Source organism: Nothobranchius furzeri, chromosome 1, assembly GCF_043380555.1.
Source record: "Nothobranchius furzeri strain GRZ-AD chromosome 1, NfurGRZ-RIMD1, whole genome shotgun sequence".
NCBI classification, from domain to species: Eukaryota; Metazoa; Chordata; class Actinopteri; order Cyprinodontiformes; family Nothobranchiidae; genus Nothobranchius; species Nothobranchius furzeri.
The window spans coordinates 48,214,400-48,237,584 of NC_091741.1; the positions used below are offsets into that span (position 1 = coordinate 48,214,400).

Consider the following 23,185-nt stretch of genomic DNA (forward strand, 5'->3'; position numbering starts at 1 on the left):
TGACAGCCCTACTACATTCATAGCCTTGAGATACCCAGGACGAACCTCATCTGCCCCCGGGGCTCCGCCGCTGTGTAGTTGTTCGACTACCTCAGCAACTTCTGCCCCCAAGATTGGACAGTCCATTCCCAGGTCTCACGGCTCTGGTTCCTCCTCAGAATTCGCGTAGGTGGGATTGAGGAGCTCCTCAAAGTATTCCTTCCACCGTCCGACTATAGCCTAAGTTGACGTCAGCAGCTCACCATCCCCACTGTAAACAGTGTGAGCGAGTTGCTGCCTTCCTCTCCTGAGGCGCCGGACAGTTTGCCAGAACCTCTTTTGAGCCGATCGATAGTCTTTCTCCATGGCCTCACCAAACTCCTCCCACGCCCGAGATTTTGCCTCGGTAACTGCCACTGCTGCACCCCGCTTGGCTATCCGGTACCTGTCTGCTGCCTCCGGAGACCCACAGACCAGCCACGCCCTGTAGGCCTCCTTCTTCAGCCTGACGGCTCCCCGAACCTCTGGTGTCCACCAGCGGGTACGGGGGTTGCCACCACGACTGGCACCGGCCACCTTGCGACCACAGCTAGCAACAGCCGCCTCAACAATAGCAGAGTGGAACAAGGCCCACTCGGAGTCAATGTCCCCCACTGCTCTCGGTACGCGGTCAACGCTCTGCCGGAGGTGGGAGTTGAAGACCGTCTTAATAGGTTCTTCTGCCAGGCGTTCCCAGCAGACCCTCACTATGCGTTTGGGTCTGCCAGGTCTACGCGGCATCTTCCCCTGCCATCTGATCCAACTCACCACCAGGTGGTGATCAGTTGACAGCTCCGCTCCTCTCTTCACTCGGGTGTCCAAAACATATGCCCGCAGGTCAGATGATACGACTACAAAGTCTTATCATCGACCTGCGACCTAGGCTGCCCTGGTACCAAGTGTATCGATGGTCATCCTTATGTTCGAACATGGTGTTCGTTATGGCCAAACAGCGGCTTGCACAGAAATCCAATAACGAAACACCACTCGATTTCAGATCAGGCGGGCCGTTCCTCCAAATCACACCCCTCCAGGTCAAGCTGTCATTGCCCACGTGAGCATTGAAGTCCCCCAGCAGGACAATGGAGTCCCCTGATGGAGCACTATCTGGCACTCGTCCCAGGGACTCCAAAAAGGGTGGGTACTCTGAACTGATATTTGGCCCATAAGCACAAACAACAGTCAGGACCTGTTCCCCGACCCGAAGGCGCAGGGAAGCTACCCTCTCGTCCCCCGGGGTAAACCCCAACACACAGGCAGAGAGTCTTGGGGCTAACAAAAAGCCCAACCCCAGCCCTCCGCCTCTCACCCGGAGCAACTCCAACGAAGGAGAATGTCCAATCCCTCTCAAGGACTTGGGTTCCAGAGCCAATGCTATGTGTCGAGGTGAGTCCGACTATATCTAGCCGGTACCGCTCAACCTCTGCCACTAGCTCCTGCTCCTTCCCCGCCAGCGAGGTGACGTTCAGTGTCCCAAAAACCAGTTTTCTTGTCTGGGGATCGGACCGCCAAGGCTCCCGTCTTGGTCTGCCACCTGATCCACATTGCACCGGACCCTTCATGTTCCTCCTGCGGGTGGTGGGTCCACAGTTGGATGAGCCCATGTATCGGTTCGGGCTGGGCCCGGACGGGCCCCTTGGGCGAAAGCCTGGCCACCAGGCGCTCGCTCACGGGCCCCAACCCCAGGCCTGGCTCCAGGTTGGGACCCCGGTAACCCTCCGGGCCGGGTACTCAGACTCTTTGACTTTACCTCCATGAAAGATCCTGTGAACCGTTCTTTGTCTCACCCTTCACCTAAGACCAATTTGTCATTGAAGACCCTACCAGGGGCACTAAGTGCCCCAGACAACATAGCTCCTAGGATCATTAGGGCACTCAAACTCCTCCACCACGATAAGGTGACGGTTCAAGGAGGAGGAACATACCTTAGCTGAAAATATAATTTTATATCAGTGCAGAATTTTATTAGTTGACTTTTGTCATGAAATGTTTAGATCTCACCTTTTATCTGCTTATTGATCTTTATAATACTGGTAGAAATGTAGCTACAGTTGTGATGTGTGAATATTTTTTTATGTTACCTCATATTTAATTTGCTGTATCCCGTTCTCTGGACCAGAGCATAGACCTACCTGTGGTCACAGACGGGTCTGCAGTAAAACTCGTAAACATGAGGCCAGGGGTCACACTGTTTTCTGAGTGTTTGCAACACAGTTCTGAGTTTAAATTGTTCATTTGACATAGTTTGCTCAAGTCATTTTGAAGTTCCTGTTCAGTAATACATGTAAAGAAAATTCTAATCCGTTTTTCTTTTCATTTAAGCAGCAGTTTTTACATACTTTAATAAACGTAAACACTAAATACAAACCAGACACTGAAAGCTGAGGTTGTTCTGAAAAAAGGAGCAGAGTTACAACCATTTTGCACTTTTTATTACTATTTTAAAAGCCATAAAACAAACAAACATATCAGAATTGATGGTTGCTAAATTGCTAAACTTACAACCATCTTTCCCCTGCTCTTCTCCATGTCTGGTTCAATGGTGATGCGCATTTGTAGTCCTGAACGTATTTTCACACAAAACATAAAATAACTTTTGCCCCTGTTCGAAAATAAGTTCTTAGCGTCAGAATGTTTCTTTAAAATTCACAGACCTAATATGTGAAATGCATGGCACATAAGAAATGGGACTAGAAATAGCTTTTATAGCCACATTGAAATTGCATTCAATTCTTAATCCTTCTGGGGACCCATGGTGTGGAAGTAAATGGGTTTTGGTTCAAGACTTGTTCATCTTGGTAGACACATCCTCACCTGAAATCTTACATTGATATGTTATAGATTTCTTTAAAAAGTCTGCAAGCCGTATTAGGATTCAGGATCACAGCATGCCACCTCAGTATGCTCATGATGGCTGCTGGCTTTTCCACAGTGTTCAGTGCAAGAAACACATTAATCATCAATAAACTATAAATATTAAAGTGTTTTATCACAGCTGTTAGTCTGTTTACACTGGCCAATGTGAAAAATATTGACCAGAACAAAAACATCCACTCTTCTGTGTATTCTCCCAGTTGAACAAACACTCATATCACATGTTTAATTTGATTTATTATACGTTTTTATTTATATAGAAATTTTGAATGCAGCACTTGTCTTGTGTGCATTAAATAACATCTTGCATGATGGCCGTTTGCCCAGCACTGCAACGCTCCACCTAAAGCAGGGCTAAGAACTGGATTATGCTAAAATGTTTTGACCACATACCTGCAAAAACATATCCTTTACCTCAGCCGTGTTGCTCGATGTTTAGGTGTTAACCAACCGATGCTAATATGCTAACGAGCTAAACTCAAAATGAAACACGTGGCCACAAACACAACTGTCTCTGAAACTTTCCGGAACACAAATGGATCTGTGAACTAACAGTAGATGCTTTTTAATTTATTAGTAAACTTACTTTTGGCTATTAAAATAAGAATGGATGACTGCAAGACAAAACATTACTTTAAAGTTTATTTTAAACACCAGAGCAAATTCGTTTGATTCACTAAAGGCCAAGCGTCAACCCAGTTTGGTTTGTTGAGGCGTCCAAATCCAGCTTGTTAAAATCCATCCAACTCTTTCAGGTCAGAACTTGTATTTGATCCAATTGTGGTCACCTCGTTCTGAAATCTAATGCCATGTTTATTTTTGAATCCTTATTTCCGCTCCAGGCTCAGAGTGCAGCAACAGTGTCCCAGGCCAACACCGAACTCTGCGAGCGCATCTCCTGCCTAGAGCAGGAAGTGGCCCAACACAGAGAGGATGCTGGGAAGGCCCAGTCGGAGGTAGAGCGACTCCTGGAGATCCTCCGGCAGATGGAGAATGAGAAGAACGACAAGGAGAAAAAGATCCATGAGCTGGAAAGGTGAGAGAGGAGAGTTAGATTAGTTTGAAAAACACAATAAACTTGTGACCCCCCCCCCCCCAGTTTAACCCAAAAGTATGAAAACAAGGTTTTATGTTTATTTTGATTATTTTTGTGACTCGTTCACTTAAAACAAACTCCGTTATTTCTTACTTGTTCCTTCCTTTTCCCCCTTTTCTCCATCCATACCTCGTTTTTTTCCCCCTTTTGCCGCCATAACTTCTTCAAACATCTAATGCGGCCTGTGAATCTGTCTGAGTGCATTTATGCTGGCTTGTGTCCGTGTGTGTGTGTGTGTGTGTGTGTGTGTGTGTGTGTGTGTGTGTGTGTGTGTGTGTGTGTGTGTGTGTGTGTGTGTGTGTGTGTGTGTGTGTGTGTGTGTGTGTGTGTGTGTGTGTGTGTGTGTGTGTGTGTGTGTGTGTGTGTGTGTGTGTGTGTGTGTGTGTGTGTGTGTGCACTCATCACACCTCAGAAACCCTTCCGCCTCCCATTTGTGGCGTCCGCAGCAGTCACGAAATCAGGCCCCTCCCCCTGTTGCCTCTCAGCAACCAATGGGGGGGCTGGTGTGGGACTACTTGGGCACGTGAGTGGCCCTACGTTAGCTACCTGACCACTGCATGACCAAACTCACTCTGCCTGTAGGAGAAAAGGATGTCAGAGCACTTTTATGATGGGCCCATGTGGAAAAGGGAGATCATTGTTTGACATCATCCTCCACCTATTCGGTCACAATTAAACAATATTCAGGCTGTTTGTAATTTATCATGGATTGTGACAAATCCCCCCAAAAAAAAACACTTGTTCTGCAGCCTTTTCCACATGGAGCACGGCTCATTTTGCTCACTAATAATCACCGTCAAAGAGTTGTAGCGTTGGCTCATCGCACACCCGAAGCTCAGACAGCTCCAGAATGTTGGATTCCTGCGCTGAGCATGAGCAGAAGTTTCACTCGTCTGTTCCTGACGAGCCACGCGGCTCCTAAAAGTTTGTAAAGCGAGGCGCAGCTTGGCGCCGCGGCTGCAGCTCAGCCCGAGAGACTTTTGACTCTCTGCTCCTGTCAGTGATGCAACTCTTTCATTTGGCGGTTCTGTTTTCTCGCTTTGTGTTTGTTTTACTTTCAGCTGCAGAAGTTTGACATGTAGAGTTTAACACTCTGTTTTTTTTCCCTCTTACATCAGGACTCTGGATTGTTCACTAATCTTTCTTTTATAATAACAAAATTGCTGTTTTTAACCACTTTTCTACCTTCCTGTCCTTTTTTGACTCGTCTTACGTTGTCCTCCAGAGTTTTCTGGCTAGTTGTGGGGTTTTATCTGTTGTCTCTGTCTGCCTGCACGCCTTCACAACTCCACACGTCTTCTGCTTCATGGTTAGGTGCCACTGGGCCTGACGCTGTCTGTGGCCATCTTGCCTCTTTTCTGCATGCCTCTTTTTGTCTGAAATATCACATTCTACTTGTTTTCTTCTCGTCTGCTAATTTTAAACCGTAGTTTCTTTCTTTTGGCTTGTATTCGTTCACAAAATGTTTTTTTTTCTCCGTCTGTTGATGTGTTCAGCTGTTTGCTAATATTTGTGGCTGTCTGTGATTTTAAAGAAATTATTTTCTCTGTCTGTCTCCATCTGGTCAAACTAAATAAACCATCACTCACCACGGAGTAACTTTAGTGGGCCATTCCCATCTGTACCGGGTCGGCCCGGGCCGGGTAGCCCCAGTCGGCCCCAGCCTGGCCCGGTTGATTCCACACATCCTTGCCTTAAGCCCATGTGGGCTGATTCTACCCACCAATCAGAGGCTTGCTCTAATGGAAGGTGTGGATTTGCTGTCAGCAGTGGGTGTGTTGGCCCTGGTCGGCCTGAAGCAGACCCCCTCGAGAAGAGGGCTGAGAATGAGCCTTGGTTGGCCCGGAAAAATACCAGGCCACCCATATATGTAAACAACCTACGCTACCCGGCCCGGGCCGACCCGGTATAGATGCGAATGGCCCATTGGTTAGCCCTCCAGAACCTGTTGTTGTTTATAGGAGTTTGTAGATCCCCAACCTCAGTATCAGACCGTTTAATCACATTTTTATAATGTTCTCACTTTAAATTTAAAAAGCACTAATTTATTTCTATTCCCGAGGAATAAATGTTTGAAAAGGGGAAGAAACGGTTTGGTTGTTGAGTAGAATCCAGCTGAAACGACTCTCGGAGATTTTTTTTACCCCTTTCAAGTGAGAAAGTGCAGATTAAATAACTCTTCAGTCATTTTAAATGTTTTAAAGTTTTATTCCAGAACCCGTCCAAGCTGAGGCTAACTCTGGATGAGGATCGGGGACTTTACTAATAAAAAACTTCACATTTCAGTTTCATAAAGCGGCAGAAATCAAGCTTCTCTTCCCTCCTCTCATGTAAATCCAGCTGTAGTGGAACCAGATTATTTATTTCAGGAAGTAGGATGGTAATTGGAGCAGACTAAGTGACTTCACACTGAGGGGAAATGGAGCTGAAAATCTGCCCTGATGGCCAAAATAAAGGATTTGGATGGAAGAGTGGAAAACACAAGGAGGGAAAGGTGGTGGAGGAGGAAAAGCATTAGGAAAGACGTTAAATAAAGGGTGGAGACTTGAGAAGGATGGGGAGAATAAAACAACCCAAGACTCGTTAGAAAGGAGTGAAAAGGAAAAGTGAGTTTGGAGAGGTTTAGACTATAAACTATAGTAATGAGGGTCGGTTACGTTTATTGCTTTATTGTTCACAAATGGTCAATTTGTCTCTGGCAGCTTTCTGAAGATTGTGGGCTCTGCCAGTTTAAACACGAGAGACCGTGTGGGAAACGAGAAAATAGAAAATAACTTTTTAGTTTTAATCAAAGATGCTCTGATGTGGGTCAGTATCGATATCTGACATTAATATTGCTCTTATGGCTGATGACCAATATTTGGCCATACCAATATGTGTGTGTGTGTGTGTGTGTGTGTGTGTGTGTGTGTGTGTGTGTGTGTGTGTGTGTGTGTGTGCAGGGACGAAATTTTGATTTCAGAAGTGGGGGGGACACAGCAGGCTTGTGCGGATTTGGGGTGGGGGGTGTTATGTAAAGACCCCTTGACACGTCATGTGCCCATCTCAATAATTTTTCCATCCTCTATATATATATATATATATATATATATATATATATATATATATATCTCAAAGTTAAAAAATGTACAACTCTATTATTATTTTTATTTATTATCATTATTGAAGTGCAGTTTTGGCTGTTGACAATGGATAGGCTATTGTATTTATTGTTTTTGGTCTTTTTTTATTGTTTTTGGTGCAACATTTTCTAACAGGGAGTGAGATTCCTTTTTTATTCAATTTTTGTTTGTTATTTTTATTCATTTAGAAGTTCTGGTTCTGGACATTTCAATGTTAAATGAAGGTTTATTTGTTGCATTTTAAAGGGTGTACTTGCATTATTATGATATATTAACATTATATTAGTGGTTATTTTGGTCTAGATAATGTTGACAATATCGTTTATCATCAACAATTTGTTGGACAAAATATCGTCCAGCAAAATTTGTTACTTTCCCAGGCCTAGTCAAAAGTATAAAAATTATTTATACATAAACGGTCCTCCTGAGATCTGGCCGTTTGTTCATTTGCTGTGTTAGAGGACATGCTGAACTAATGTTTTACACATGATCATCACCCTAACATTTGAGTGTATAAAAACATATTAAATGTTTTTTTCCCTTAAAAGTGTTTAAACAGTTGTTGCATTTCAACACACAAAAAATAAATGGAAAAAATAAGATAAATCTAATGAAAAGTGTACATCTTTGACATTAAGCTTAAAAAATCTGTTGAAATCTGTTGACGATGATGATACTGTTCATTTTTCAGAGCTTTTTAATGTGAACATATACATTGCAATAGATAAGTTTACAATAAAGTTAAATGATAAAAGTTTTGAAGTTACACTTCTACTACTACTAGTAATAATAATTATGATGATAATAGTAATAATAATAATAAAAAAATAATTATAATAATACGAATAAATTGTGTCTGAGGAGTCAGTTATGTGGAGGAGATGAGTTTGTAAAAGTTAGTTTTGAGTATGTTTGTGAAGGAGGAGGTGAGTCTGAGCTTAATGCAGGGGTGTCACATGTTCCAACTTACGTTTTGACTTTGAAAGAAGTCTCTTATATCCACTTTTCGTTTTCTTGACATGCTGCCTCCTGGCTGTGCCTAACTACCAAAGACTCACAATTGAACACTTATTCAAATGTTATGTAATGGAAGCTGAGCTGAGCTCTGATATTACACAGCGTCTAGTTGACGGTGACTCAGTACCGGTGTTCCCTAGCGGCTCCAAACTAGCAAAACAACGTGAGCACGTTCTGACTGTTTCCAACTTGAGTGACAGCAGCAACAGCCAATAATACGTTAGCAAGTATTAGCAGAGCCAATAGATTAGCTTTTGGGCGGGTCTAATAGTAAACCGGTTTCCGTTTCGGTCCTAGTGCTCAACCAAATCCATTTAATGGAGCGTAACATTGTTTTTGGACGGAAAAAAGTGCAGGGGACCAAAACTGCCTTTTGAAAAAGTGGGGGGGACATGTCCCACCCGTCCCCCCCCAAAATTACGTCCCAGTGTGTGTGTGTGTGTGTGTGTGTGTGTGTGTTTAAATTTGTTTTTTAATTATACACACATACCACATACATGTACGTTTCTGAGATGATTACCATCACTCGCGTAAACAACACATCATATGTTAAAAATTTGCTAATATCGGCCGATACCGATATATCGTGTATCCCTTTCTAAAGGGAAAACAAACAATCAGTAAAAGCTACCCATTAATAAATGTCATAATGAACCTTCACTCGCCCATGCTCACATCGACTAATTACTCTTTGTTCGTGTTTCATGAGCTTTAAATTATTTTAGGGATTATTTGGGGCTCATTAGCCTTCGGTGAATGTAAGAAATGCCTGTCTGTGTGCCTGCCTGTCTGCCTGGTCATGCCTGTCTGCCTGTTAAATGTCAGTCAGCTGTCTCTCTACAGTTAATGGTGCTTCTCTGTCAGCTCCTCTGTCTCTCATCTCTTTCCTGTTCTTTGAAGATTGATCAAGCTGGCTAACCTAGTGCTCACCTCTCCCTCTGCTTCTCTCCGTCTCTCTTTTATCTTTACGATGCAACGTTGTCTGCTGCCTTACCCAGTCTTGCCTCAAGGTTAGTACTGCATGCCCAGCTTTCTTCTACTTCAGCCATTTTTTCCTCATCGCTCTCCCTTCATTGCCACACCGCGCGTCCTTGCATCAAGACCCTCTCATCTCTGTCACGCTGTCATAAACTCTGAGTCTAATTCTCATCACGTCTGTCGGGCTTTGAGGGAAACACCTTGACTTTCACTTCACTTTGTCACATCGCTGCAACTCTGAGGAGGAAACGGTGCTTCCTCCTCTGTTATGTAACGCCCCGCTGGTCCCTTCACCAGATCAGTATCTGAACTTTGATACCAGGAACTGTTGGATTAATCTGAAGCAGAAGACTTGTCCAAGCTTTTAAAATGATGATGATGATGATGATGATTAACCCAGAGACCTGATAACTTCTCCACAGAGGCCTTTTCAGATCTGCTGGGTTCGAGTTTTATCTGCTGTATTTTCTTTAACACAACATTTGATCCCGGGGTGTTAAGGCAGTCATCTTGGTTGCTGATATTATTTGAGTCAAATGCAGGTTTAAAGCATGAACTTGTCCACTTTACACCCATCATGGCCATTTTTTTACATAAATGTCACAACAAAAGTTTCTACTGTGTTCTGGGACACAATGTTCACACACAGATAAGAATGGTGTGTCTCTTGACGTCTTGAGTCAGACATGCCTGCTACTTTTGATCAATGGGGAGAGAGAGAAATGGGACCAGTACACATTCATGTGTTTAAGGTGGACTTATTGTTTTTAATGAATGATAAATGACCCGTACTTGCATAGCGCCTTTCAGAGTCAGGACTCCAAAGTGCTTTACACTACAGCTTAAACACCGTTCCACCTTTTAGTCATAATCTGTTTTGATGACTCTCCGTGTTTAGCTGCAAAAATAACATCCTCAGTCTGGTTATCAGCTTGTTTTATTTGTTTTAAGGGTTCACAATTTACATGCATTCACTGACTTTTAAAAAAAGAATCACAAGAAGATCCGGGAAGGGTTTTTTTTGGTTTAGTAGGTCTGAAGTGAAAGAATTGACACCTGGCTTACAGGATGAACAGCAGGGTAGAAAATGACATTATTTGAATGATTTTGAGAGTCCCTGTGTGCACTCTGGAGGTCATAATAGCACATGAACACATCAGACCAGGAATTAAAATCTGCTGTTCTGCTCTGCTCTGTTCCACACACGAACCACGCTGGATCCACCTCTTCTGCGTTTAGCGTAAATCGGGTGGTCTGAGTGTTTTGCGCTCTTGGTTCTGTTCTTAAACCTCTTCTGTTCCACTTCCTCCTTTGTTGTTTCTTTCTGTCTCTTCTTCTGAAGCCACAGTTCCCCTGGCATCTTGTCTGTTTTTTATTGATGGGGTTCTTGGTGTTTTGCGATTCAACTGTAGAGAGAGGGGGAAAAAAATAAAGAAAAAGATCCATTTCACTGTCTAGATGACAGAACACTTCTTTCTCTTCTTCTGCTTCTTTTTGTTGTTTTGATCTTGAGCTGAGGAACTCCTCATCCAAGCTGCAAACGTCTGACATCAAGGCTTCTGGAGCTTTAAAGAGGGACTGCATTGTGTGTGTGTGTGTGTGTGTGTGTGTGTGTGTGTGTGTGTGTGTGTGTGCGCTCGTTTGCGCGCTCATGTGTGTATGTGTGTGTTTTGGCATGTTTGTGTGTGTGTGCGTGCGTGCATGCGCCTTTGTGTACATGTGTATGTGTACGTGTGAGTGAGTATGTATGTGTGTGCATGTATTTTTGCACATGTGTGTGTGCGTGCGAGTGTTTGTGTGTGTGTGTGTGTGTGTGTGTGTGTGTGCGCATGCGTGCGTGCGTGCATGCGCCTTTGTATACATGTGTATGTGTAAACGTGTGTGTGTGTATGTGTGTGCATGTATTTTTGCATGTGTGTGTGCGTGCGAGTGTCTGTGTGTGTTTGTGTCTGTTTTCATCAGCCTTTGAATGTTTCTTATGTTGCACGTTCCACACTGTATTTGCTCACCCTTTAACTTTTATCTTGTCTGCTTTCTTTTTAATTTTTAAATTGTGTTTTCTGGAACATTGATTTTAATGTTCTTACTAATGGAAAGCGCATTGAATTGCCGCTGTGTATGAAATGTGCTATATAAATAAAGCATTTGTGTGTGTGTGTGTGCGTGTGCGAGCGTCTGCGTGTACGTGTGTGTGTGTGTGTGTGTGTGTGTGTGTGTGTGTGTGTGTGTGTGTGTGTGTGTGTGTGTTTGATCAAATTGAGGTCCTGAGCATTCAGGTGGTGCTGGAATTTGTCAGCTAATGTGTGACAACAAGCAAACACACTTATGCTATCAAACCAGACACACTGTGCATGTATATTTTTTCTACACACACACACACACACACACACACACACACACACACACACGAACACACATGAACACACAAGCAGATTTTTTTCCTCTAAAATCCTTACAAAACAAAGAAAATGCCTAAGAAATAAATAGTTGTTGTATTTTAATGAATATAATGTATATAATGATGTAATGTATTTATTTATTGCAGTCATCTTTTTTTCTGTACTACTGGGTCATTTAAAGAGGAATTTTAAGCTAACAAACTCAAATGAAAGGTCATTTGCTGCTGTGGCCCCCAGACTCTGGAACTCTCTCCCCCTGAGCCTGAGATCAGTGGACTCAGTGGTCTCCTTTAAAAAGCAGCTGAAGACTCACCTGTTCAGACTGCTTTGGTGTGACCTTCATCACCACCCTCCCCTTATTCTGCTCTTTCTACCTATTCCACCTTTCCCGGTATCCACCGATTTCCCTCTTTCCTATTCATTTTCTCTCTCCTTTTTATAAAATTTTTAATCACATTTTTTAGTCATTTTAAACATAATTTAAATAATTTTTTATATTTTAAATTTTTTGTTTTTGTGAAGCGCCTCATCATTTTTACCTTGAGAGGCGCTTTATAAAAGATCGTTTTCTTTCTTTCTTTTTTCTAAATAAAAACTGGACTGACTCCATGTCAAGTAGACAAGCTGCCAAGATAAAATCAGGCTCTTTAATGCATGTTTGCAGTAACTAATCTGTCTAAACATTTTCTTTTTGCAGCTGTTTGTTTAGAGGTGTGAAAATAGTCTGCAAATCTAATTTATCTGTTTAAAGAAAGAAGCAATTTACTGAGTTTATTTTAACTCGTTTCCAGTTACTGACTCAGATGAAGTGTTTTCTTTAACAGGCTCATTTATTTTTCCTAACATCTGAAGAATTCTCTAAAATCATCAATCACATGATAAAATAAGCATTTCTTTCTTAATCTCTCACAAACATCCTCATTATTTAGTAAGTTTAATCCATCACGCTGACAGCAAGCGAGAACTGTTTATCGTATTTGAGTTTATTTAGGTTTTTTTTCTACATTTGATAGTTTTTAATAGCTCAGAAGCTGTATTTCCTGTGTTTTCACAGGAAATACTGAATATCCTTATGGTCGAAAGGAAATTCTTGATGTTAATTTTGGGCAAACTACGAGCAGTAAACATGCATGAGGCCCATGAGCATTTATGATCAAATATTTATACAGGACTCTGAATGTAATATTAATTTCACCTTAATGTGGCTCCCAAAATATCAGCAGCATGCTAATGAGGATGTTAGAGAGCTGCTGTTGATCACACTCTAATCAGATCGTGTGTTTTTGTTGTTTTTTTTGTACAACAAAAACGACAAAATCATATACAGGAGTGTGCTAGCACAAAATATGTTTACTTATCATGTTTATATAGTGTGTGTGTGTGTGTGTGTGGGGGGGGGGTACAGTACATTTGTAGCTTGTGTTTACAGCGCAGCAGGTAGAACTCTCCTGTAATTCTGACACCTTCTGACATTTTGCTGCAGTCGTTCCAAATATGATGTAAATGAAATCGACCTGAGAAGCCATCAAGTTCACAGATCAGCTACAAAAAAGGTTAATCTGAGAAAACGTTGTATGTTCTTTCAGGATTTTAATTTTAAAGGAGCCAGATCGTGCTTTGAGAGCATAGGTAGGCACGATATATGATAAAATATTACCGTTGGCACTATTAAGATGTCATTTATCATTAATACAAGTTATTTTCATCAGCCTGAATTTATACCTGGGAATGAAATGGTTTGTTTGAGCAAAGCTCCGCCCATGCCTGCTCAGACAAACCGCGCCTACAACAGCGTCTAAGGCAAGCCCGTTGTTGTACTGGCCTTGGTAATCCCGCAGTTTAAGTTCCTGCCTTTCGTCTCATTTTGCCGTGCCCTGACACGGTCCGACTCCTGGTGGTGTCTGTAGTTATTTATTTAGTCAGCTGAAGCAGATTTCATTTATTTATATTTTAGTTTTATTGATTATTTTCTGCTAAATATTGTCTCTCTAAAGATCTTTGAATTTGATCATTTCCAAGCAGCATTGTAGTTGATTTACTCTGCTCGCCTCACATGGACCCACACTGGCTAAATAAACAACAAAAGGACAGATGTAGTCATTATATTTTAAACAGTTTACCCGGAAAGGGTTAAAAACAATAAAGTGGCAAGTTTAGCTTAAAAAGGTTACTGCCACGACCGGAAGGTGTGTAAACCCACATGCCAGCCTGGCACACTAACCACTGGACTACCAAGAAAACAGTCACCTGACACGTATCCTCTGCTGGCCGTTATGGTCGTCTTTACAGACAGGATGCATGGTTTCTATGGCGGCGTTTTGTCCTCGATGCAGAAGTAATTTGTCAGAATATCCAGGTTTCAGAACTGAGACCAGACCAGATTCAGGCAGAGGAGAAATGCTCGATGATGCAAGTGGGATACTTTCTCCTGGATGCAGGAAACATCTTTACATCGACCAAATTAAAGCTGAGGCAGGAAAATGCAAGAATGCAGCCAAAACGGGGTTTGGGGCTATTTCTCATGAGGAAATGACAATATAACATGGTAAAAGGCTCCAAAAACTGGACTTCCCAAGACATGGCCCCTTTAATAATTTTTTTCAGTGCATTTTCTGTTAAGTTCAGCACCAAAGTCGAGATCATAAATTGGATTTGTGCTCGCATGGTTAACTTTTAGGGGAAAAATAAATGTTAGCATTGATTCAGGTTTTGTTTATGTCAGAGTCTGAGAGAAAAGAAAAGAGACAGACGTGACAAAAGATTTACAAGGATTCAGGAGAGGAGACGGAGTGGACCGACGGTCTGTTGAAGATGTTGGCAGCCAAGAGGAAGAGTAATGTTTCACTTGAGAGTCGAACCAGAGACCCGTCGCAAATAACTGATTACTCTTCATGCAAATAATTATAATGCAACGTGTAAAAGTGGAAGAAAGGCTAGTTGGTTAGTGAGAAAAGGGTGGAATTCAGTTACTTTGATCCTAAAAGTGAAGAACGAAAGAGAGTTGAGTCAATAGGAAACACTAAAGTCTAAAACTACAATCTACATCTATACATGCAGCAAATGTAGCATGAAGTTAGGAAACTTCAGAGATGGAACCAGATGGTTGGAACTTCCTGGAAATCCTCCAATAGGAACATTCCTGCCTGTTTATGACCTGTTACACACACAGGTTCAGCACAAAACCCAACACCAAATATTGAAATAACTGCGTCCCACATTCACGGCACAGACCTACGAGAACAAAACGCTGAATGAGACTGAACACGTACTTCATGTCTTCTTCTTGGGTAAAATTACCCAATTTGGACTTGATAAACAGGGGAGGCACATGCCTTTTAAAAACCTGCAAGTAAAGAAATATCCCTGAACACACAGCTGAGGATTATTCTGAGGACCCTGGATGTGCAGGTGCTGCTGAGCGGTGTTGGCGGCGCCGCTACATTTCAGTTTCTCCTCCCAGATATGTCCGGACAGTTTGGAAATGAGCCCCTCGGACCTTTTAGCAAACAGATTTTATGTTCCCTTCTTCTGCCAATATCATTTCTCAACGTTTCTGGCTTCAGCGCTGAAATCAAAGCCTCTTGATGGATGACTTTGGTTGCTTTAGGTAACCTTAGGAGGCAGTTAATGGCTTAGACGGTCATCAGAGATGAAAGCGGAGGTTGTATCTTTTTAAGCCTTGCAGTAAAAGACAAAACAAACAAAAGCACTTTAATTAGCTTTAGAACAGCACGTCTTCTAATTACAGCTGAGAGAGGTTGGTTCATTAAGATTTTGAGAAGAGTAGACGTCCTAAAACTGATCTTCGTGCGTTGCTGCTAGTTTGCCGATGATCATTAGAGGCTCCTTCTTTTACAGCCGTCCTGAAGAAAATGGATTCATCTGGCATCTGTATAAACATTTACACAGCAAACAGACTGACTCCAGAATACACACAACTTATATAAAGTAACTCCTTTTGCCGGTTAGTCAGCAGTGTGGTGTTGCCGTGCCTTATGTTTGACTTATCCTTCAGCCGTGTCGTGATTCAGTCACGTGGCTCACTGTTGGTTTGTTATCCCACATCTGTGCGTGTGTCTAGAGAATGGAAGGTATGAGAGGTCCTGATCAGCTAAAGCTGCTATGGTAGCTGATAGCTCTGTGACAGCCACGGAGGCTCCCAGACTGCTCAAACACGGATTAAACTCTCGCAAAGCCCGCTTCTCCCACAAGGAGTAGCTTTCTGCCCGCTCCCACCCCCACACCGCCGCTCTCCGGATGATGATTTAAACTCTGCTTCCCGACACCCAGTAATCCCTCTGTGAGCAGACCCCTCATACTCCCCGCTGTGCAGAAATAAAAAAGTGTCATCTCTTCATTGATTCATGGCTTTTCACTGAATTCCTTTACTTGATTTTTCAACCCAAGGGTGTTTAGCGCAGAGTTGGATTGCACAGAATCACATCTGCTGCATTACCAGCTTTGTTATGAGGGAGGTGGATTTAATTCTGCATGTTTGAATGAGCTCGTTTGCAGTTTTACAGAGTAGAGTCTCCAAAAAGCCAAGTAAGGTTTCATATTTGGTGTCTTCTCCAGGAGACTAATAAATCGTCTGATACAAAGAATGCATGATTCGTACGTGAGGACTGCTGACCGCATGCTACCGGTAGACATAACACTGATTCACCAGCCTAGTGTAGGGGCCATTTTTATGCCTGAGTCATAGGTCGGCGTTCGATGGCAGATATGACATGAGGTATTAAAGAGTTTTGCATAGAATAATTCCAAATACCTCCGTTATAGTGGTCTGAGGGGTCATGATGTTTTTTTTTCTGCAGACAAATGAAGGACCAGACTAAGAAGGTGGCCAACCTGAAGCACAAAGAGCAGCTGGAGAAGAGCAGAAACGCTCAGCTGATGGAGGAGGCCAAGAAGAGAGAGGACAATCTGAACGAAACGTCCCAGCAGATTAAGGTACGGAGGACAGGAGGGAGAGACGGCGGCGAGCTGTGAGGAGTTGGAAGAGCGAAACGAGCAAAAGTTTCTCCATCTCTCCAAGTCGTTTGAGTAATGAGTACTATAGCGTCACGATGTTGTCATCAGGTGATCGGCGGTAGCCTCGGGCGATGTCAGACACACTCCATGAGAGTGTGTGAGAGGGGTAGCCGAGGTGGATAATTGTCAGGGAGAGCAGAGGGAAGATGGAGGGAGAAACCTGAGAGGTGATTACAGGAGGAGGAGGAGAAAGTATGAAATGAATGCTGTTGGGTTTGAAAATGCTTCTTTATGGTCAGAGAGTGTTTCCTAATTATCTACTGGGTGCGTCTAGTGACCACCAGATAAGAGTCTGTGTATGTGGTGACTCTGTGTGTGGTTTTCTTCATTTAGCTCCAGATAGTAGGTTCTCCTCTACTTCACACTTTCACCTTCAACTTCTTCAGATATCCGTCTTCCTGTTTTCTGTCCGCCCCCCCTCGTTTTCCAGTAAATACTGACCTCATTGGCTCTCTGATTATAGACACATGAAGACTCTGTGTGTGTGTGTGTGTGTGTGTGTGTGTGTGTGTGTGTGTGTGTGTGTGTGTGTGTGTGTGTGTGTGTGTGTGTTTGTTTATGTGAATGCACAGTTTAGCTACAACAGATTTAAGCCACTCAAGAAGCAGCTTTTACAGTCTATGTGGTTTAAAGACGGGCCCGTGTGAATCACTGAGACAAATGAGACCGCAGTAACGTGTGTGTGTGTGTGCGTGCGTGTGTGCGTGCGTGCGTGCGTGTGTGTGCGTGTGCGTGCGTGTGTGCGTGCCATTATGCAGAACCTAAGCAACAATGCAGTCTGTAGCAGACTGAGAATAATTTAATTTGAGGCGATATGAGGCAGCTCTAGATGCGTCGGCTCATTGTGGATTTAGATTGTCAGCTGAAGGTTTTCTCTCAGCCACCGTCCCTCTCTCACCCTGTCCCCTTCAGATATTCAGCCTGATTTAGTTCGACCAACCACGTTAGCTGCAACAAAAAGATATTTAGTCACTTTTCTGAGCTTCATGTGATGGAGATCTTTTTCTCTTCCAGATTAATGGATGGAGGATTTAATAACATTTCTGCTTTACAAAGTTCCACAAACAATTGGCCTGTATTTGATACAGTGCCTTATAGAGTCCTGGAATCCCCCAAGGCGCTTTACAACACAATCAGTCATTTCCATTCACACACACATTCTCACGCTGGTGGGGATGAGCTACCTTGTAGCTACAGCTGCCCTGGGGCGCACTGACAGAGGCGAGCTGCCGAGCACTGGTGCCACCGGTCCCTCCGACCACCACCAGCAGGCAACGTGGGTTAAGTGTCTTGCCCAAGGACACAACGACAGCGACAGACTGAGCAGGGTTCGAACTGGCAACCTTCCAATTACGGGCCGAGCATTTGACTCCTGTGCTACCGTCGCCCATTACAATAAACTCAATATTCACCGTTTTCTGCATGAAAGCAAGACCTACAAACAGGACCATCTCATTTTGTTTTGAACCCCAGTTCAGACACCTCAGAGGCTGAAAGTCCAAACTGTAGTGTGTGTGTGTGTGTGTGTGTGTGTGTGTGTGTGTGTGTGTGTGTGTAACCAAAACAAGTCACAGGCAGTCTGGAAAACTATTGATCTAGACCAGTTTAGAGAACGTCTGACTCCTGGGAAGAAAAACATCAAAAAATTAATGTTGGGTTCAAAACTGTAGAGTTTTATTTTCCCCTGAACTTCAGGATTTTTCATCTCTCTCTCTCTCTCTCTCTCTCTCTCTCTCTCTCTCTCTCTCTCTCTCTCTCTCTCTCTCTCTCTCTCTCTCTCTCTCACACTCACACTCACACTCACACACACACACACACACACACACACACACACACACACACACACACACACACACACACTCTCTCACACACACACAAATCTGTATTATACAATAAAAAGGAAGGGAAAACCCACAGACTAGTTAGAAAAAATCCCCTCCACCCAGACCCTACACATCTGGCATTAGCATGCGTCCTGGGTGAGCTGATCAAGAGTGAAAGGCTCTAATTACCTATGTAAATGCACTCAGGACACATTTACAAAACAATCCCTTCCAGTCATTCAGTCCGTGTTCTGAGGTGGTCCTCATTGCATACAACCACTTTATTTTAGCAGCGTAAACACGCGTCGTTACAGACCACTAACCCACTTCCCATTGGCATAAAAAAACTGCTCGTTTTGTTGATTCTGTCTCCAGGGCGGCGCACCCTCTGCTGCCATTGACCATTCAGTTGGTATACATGTTTAAATAAAGAACATTAAAGCAAAGGAAATTCATGCTTGTTTAATCTCAGGTGGGATCAAGATTGAAGTAAAAGGACATTTATGGAGCATTTTGTTTAGTTTATGGAAATGATGCCGACTGTTTGTCTTTGTCCCGGGCATTTTGCACGCACCAACCTCCTCCCTGCCTTATAGCGATCGGCGAGACAAGAGTGTGCTGCTCGGTGCTCAAACTCTTCTCCAATCTGCAAACACGATGATGTGTTCAGTGGCGCCCCCAAGGGGTGGCCGCCCCACTGTCCACACACAGGGAAGACCAGTGTTCTTTATTAAGTCATATTTATGTTGTTGTTTTTTTTATTAAAATTTATAAATGAGCATTTATTGCATCATTACAGGCTAAACTTTCCCAAATTTACCACGAAGATCAATTTGGTGTGCCACCCCAAAATTTTCTCTGACCCCTATGAAACTTTTCTGGGGGCGCCACTGGATGTGTTCAACACTCTGTGTTTGTTTTTGCCGCTTGTGATGGGTGGGATGGCGGGTGCCGCTAAAGCCGGTGTCACTCACCTCGACTCCAGTCGGCTCAAGAGTCGTTTCATGTGCTCATCACTGTAGCTGCCAGACAGCCTGACAACCTGGACGCTTCATTCAACCACATTATAGAAACGTAGGAACACGCCACTATTCTTGCCCGGTTACAGCGTTGCTACGGTGGGAAAAGTAACTAATTAGATTACTCTGCCGTTACTCCCAACACCACTAAAGACCACAGCAGATTCATTTAAAAACAAGTGTTGGAGACCTTTTAATATATGTTAATGAATCGACGATCATCTCTCTGTTCTTTTCCTTTGTAGGACTCTCTCCGTCTGAAGGAGGAGCGCATTGAGGAGCTGGAGGAGGCGCTGAGGGAAAGTGTCCAGATCACAGCTGAGAGGGAGGTGGTGTTGGCGCAGGAGGAGCAGGCTCGCATGCAGTCTGAAAAACAGGTGAGGTGTTTTTGATTGTGCACAAACACACGTGCACCGTTGTTTAATGCACGTGAGGAGAGTCCCGCCTTCCTAAGTGATCCTAAACTTTCCCTCAAACTCTGTTCCTGTTCTGTTTTCTTTGAAGGTAGAAAGAAAACACAAATAAACAAACATGACCATCTGCAAATGAGCGTGTGTGTGTGTGTGTGTTTGCCCAGTCACTTTTCAGTTAGGGAGGAGGTAAATACTTGCCTATTTAAAGAACAGCTTACATTTTGTCTGCTTCCACCAGCAACACACAAACAACAGCTTCTTTGTTTAGACGGAGCGTGCACTGACCGCTCCGACTCCGTGATGCATCTCATCTAAATCGAGACAGTAGGAGAGCTCATAGCGGGCGGCGAGGGAGGCTCAGAAAAGAAGGGTTTGGCGGATGCAACCTCAGACCACTGGGAGTGTGTTTGTGTGTTTCTCCCCCTGGAGTGGCAGCGACTTAACGAGGCCACAGAGATGGGGAATGTTCCTCGTTGCCTGGACGGGTTCTGACAAGTGGGGGAAAAAACCAAACAGCGTGGGCTTAAAACTGCAGAGAAAACGCGTCCTGCTGTAGCTGTTGGCAGAACGGCTGGACTCCATTGTTATTACTGTCTGCTCAGGCCTTTACTTACCGGATGGCTTCTGAACAGACGCATGGAGACGGGCAGGACAACAGATGGTTTACTTCTGAGGCATTTCACTGGCACCCTCCTACACGAAGGGTGTTAATGAGCAGTTTCAGACAAACACGTGTAAAGAAAAGGAACTGTAGAAACGATGAACTGGGATGGTTAAAGTCGAATCAAACTCGCTGTTTATTTCCTAATCAGAGTTCTAAGGCACCAGTTACACGAGGAAATGGTGTTTGGAATGAAGCACATGACAGGTGGGGTTGCCTTTTTGGTGTAATGATGCAACCAGAAGGAAACTGGGATGGTCGTTGACGTCTCCGGGGTTTTCGTTGTCTTTTTTTTTTTATTGAATCATAAATTAAACCCTATCAGATCAATGTTTTTGTGGAATAAGTTACTTCCTGTTTTTATACAGCAAATCCTCCCTTATGTAGCTAATCTAGGGTCAGAAGCTTTGGTTTCCTTAGCTGTGGGGCAGATCGGAGCGGTGATGAGAAAGAAAAACACTAAAATCAGCTCTGCTGCAAATTATTTGGTAAAACCAGTGAAAGTTCAAACTTTAACTTTATGGAGGTTCTTTCTGAGCAGAAAGCTTCAGTAACTTTATTTCAGGTCCTCATTTAGACCATTTTACATTCCTTCGATGAAGCTTTAATTGTGTTTACTGTAACTTTGCCACGTCGTTGCATTTATTTGGACAGGGGAAAAGTCGAAACATTTCAAAATGCTGTAAGTTTCAGCTTTAATTAGTGAGCCCAGAGGTCGCTAAGGCCAGGACGGGGTGCTGGAGAGTGTCCCTGTCTCAGAACGCTCCGGTGAAAGAGGATGGAGCAGAAATGTCAGTCTGTGGTGAAAGAGTCAAGGTGGGAGCCAAACACTCCTCTCCCAACATCAACAACACTTTCAGCTCAGCCTTGCAGCACACACACGCGCACACACACGCACTAGCGGATAGGACAGTGACCGCATACATGCCTTTTTGTTAAACACACATAAATACGACTGAAAAAACTTTAATCTTCTGTTTAAACTTCCTCCCGACGCTGAGTAACGTCACATTCATCAGACCTCTGCTTTGATTTCTGACCTGGAAACCATTTTTGTGACCACAACTAAACTGTAAATAATGTGTTTGTATTCATTTCTTCACAACGGCCTCACTGCAATTAACCTTTCACATCATAATTCATACAACGATGACAGAGCGGGAGACAATTTCCTCACGTAATGAGACCGACTTGTTCAAAGGCACACACACATGATGGTGCCAAAGTCGGGACACACACGCGCACACAGCTTTTATGTTGGTGCACAGGCAGATGTTATGTTGGACCTTATGTGTGTGTGTGTGTGAGGGACCGTCCCGTGAACACAGTTTGTCAAAAACATTTGACCAGAACCGCAGGAAAACAAACTAAACCTTTACTGCTAGACATGAGTCACTAGTGTGTGTGTGTGTGTGTGTGTGTGTGTGTGTGTGTGTGTGTGTGTGTGTGTGTGTGTGTGTGTGTGTGTGTGTGTGTGTGTGTGTGTGTGTGTGTGTGTGTGTGTGTGTGTGTGTGTGTGTGTGACACACTCCATCTGGCTCAAACCAGAGACAGACATTCTCCTCTCCAGATTTCTGTCTTTCATTAACCAGATTTTAATTCCTGAACTCGCTGCACTTTCTTCCGTATTTCGTCCTTTTTTAACGACTCAAAATAAATTTGAAATCGTTCCTAAACACAAACGCTCAGTAGACTAAAGTTGTTCTTCTCTTTCCCCGCTCGAGCTTCTTCCACCTCGCATGCGTCCATCTGCGTTTCCTCTCCTCTCACATGTGCCCTTCGTCCCTCTCTTCTGTGTTGCGGCATTCACACAGCTTGTGTTTGGCACTACTTAGTAGAAGTAAACTGATCAATCAGACGATTATATGGACACACCTGAGCAAGGTGATTCATAACTTAAATCTTTTAAAATATGGACCTAAATCCCAGTCAGTCATTGAGTTAATCCAGTAGTCTTTAATGCGTATGAATATTAAGCTGTTCTGTTTGTGGGACAAGCGTCTGCTTTGTAAATGAACCCAGATTACTAGAAAAGTCAACACTGGGAGTAAAAGCCCTGATCTGTCCACTTCTGCAGCTCAGAGCAGGGGTTTCTGGGACTTTTCTCAGTGATTTCTGATCCTTTATTCTTTTACAAGTGAAACTCAAAAAGTTAGAAAATCATGCAAAAGTTCATTTTTGTCAGGAATTCAACATAACAGGTGATATTTCGAGCCTTTATTTGTTATAATTGTGATAACCATGGTTTACAGCTTATGAAAACCCTAAATCAAAAATCTCAGATGAGATATTCTAGGTTCAAAGTGTCACGCTCGGTGTCTAATCAGCTACTGAATCCAGAACACCTGCAAAAGGTTCCTGAGCCTTCAGATCAGGGCTGCCCAGTCCTGGTCCTGGAGGGCCCGTATCTAGCACGTTTTAGTGGTTTCTCTGCTCCAGCAGACTTGATTGAGTGGTTCAATCACCTGTGCAGCAGCTCATCAGGTGCTGCAGAAGCCTGCTAATCATGCTGCCTGAAATCAGGTGTGTTGAAGCAGAGTTAAAACTAAAGCATAGGTACTGGCCCTCCAGGACTAGGATTGGGCACCCCCGCTTTAGATGGTCTCTCAGTCTGAAATGAACTAATGAAATAAATGGACTTTTGCACCATATCCCCTTTTTTCTAGTTTCACCTGTTCTTTCTTTTCCACAGTCGACTTACGTTCTGATTCGTCTCTGTCCTCTCCTGCTC

The 23,185-nt window shown here is 43.4% G+C and overlaps 1 protein-coding gene and 1 long non-coding RNA gene across 13 annotated transcripts in view; one reads left to right on the forward strand and one right to left on the reverse strand.

The window, feature by feature from the left end:
- The window catches only part of LOC107385030 (ELKS/Rab6-interacting/CAST family member 1), a 125,287-nt gene that overhangs the window by 43,419 nt on the left and 58,683 nt on the right, over positions 1-23,185 (forward strand). For 7 of the 12 annotated variants that reach the window (XR_008563015.2, XR_008563016.2, XR_008563017.2 and 4 more), the window contains 4 exons: positions 3,735-3,928; positions 4,401-4,511; positions 16,322-16,457; positions 19,626-19,757. Coding sequence is in view for 8 of the 12 variants with exons in the window: in XM_054739676.2 (XP_054595651.2) it covers positions 3,735-3,928; positions 4,401-4,511; positions 16,322-16,457; positions 19,626-19,757 (573 nt within the window). In the remaining 4 variants the exon portion in view is untranslated. The remainder of the gene's footprint in view (positions 1-3,734; positions 3,929-4,400; positions 4,512-16,321; positions 16,458-19,625; positions 19,758-23,185) is intronic. The other 5 variants (XR_001572935.3, XM_054739679.2, XM_015958631.3 and 2 more) reach the window with 1 other exon arrangement.
- LOC139067006 (uncharacterized) lies at positions 3,517-9,261 on the reverse strand. Its single transcript, XR_011519617.1, has 2 exons — positions 9,122-9,261; positions 3,517-3,920 (listed from the first exon to the last, which is right to left on the reverse strand). It is a non-coding gene; the product is annotated as an uncharacterized lncRNA (long non-coding RNA).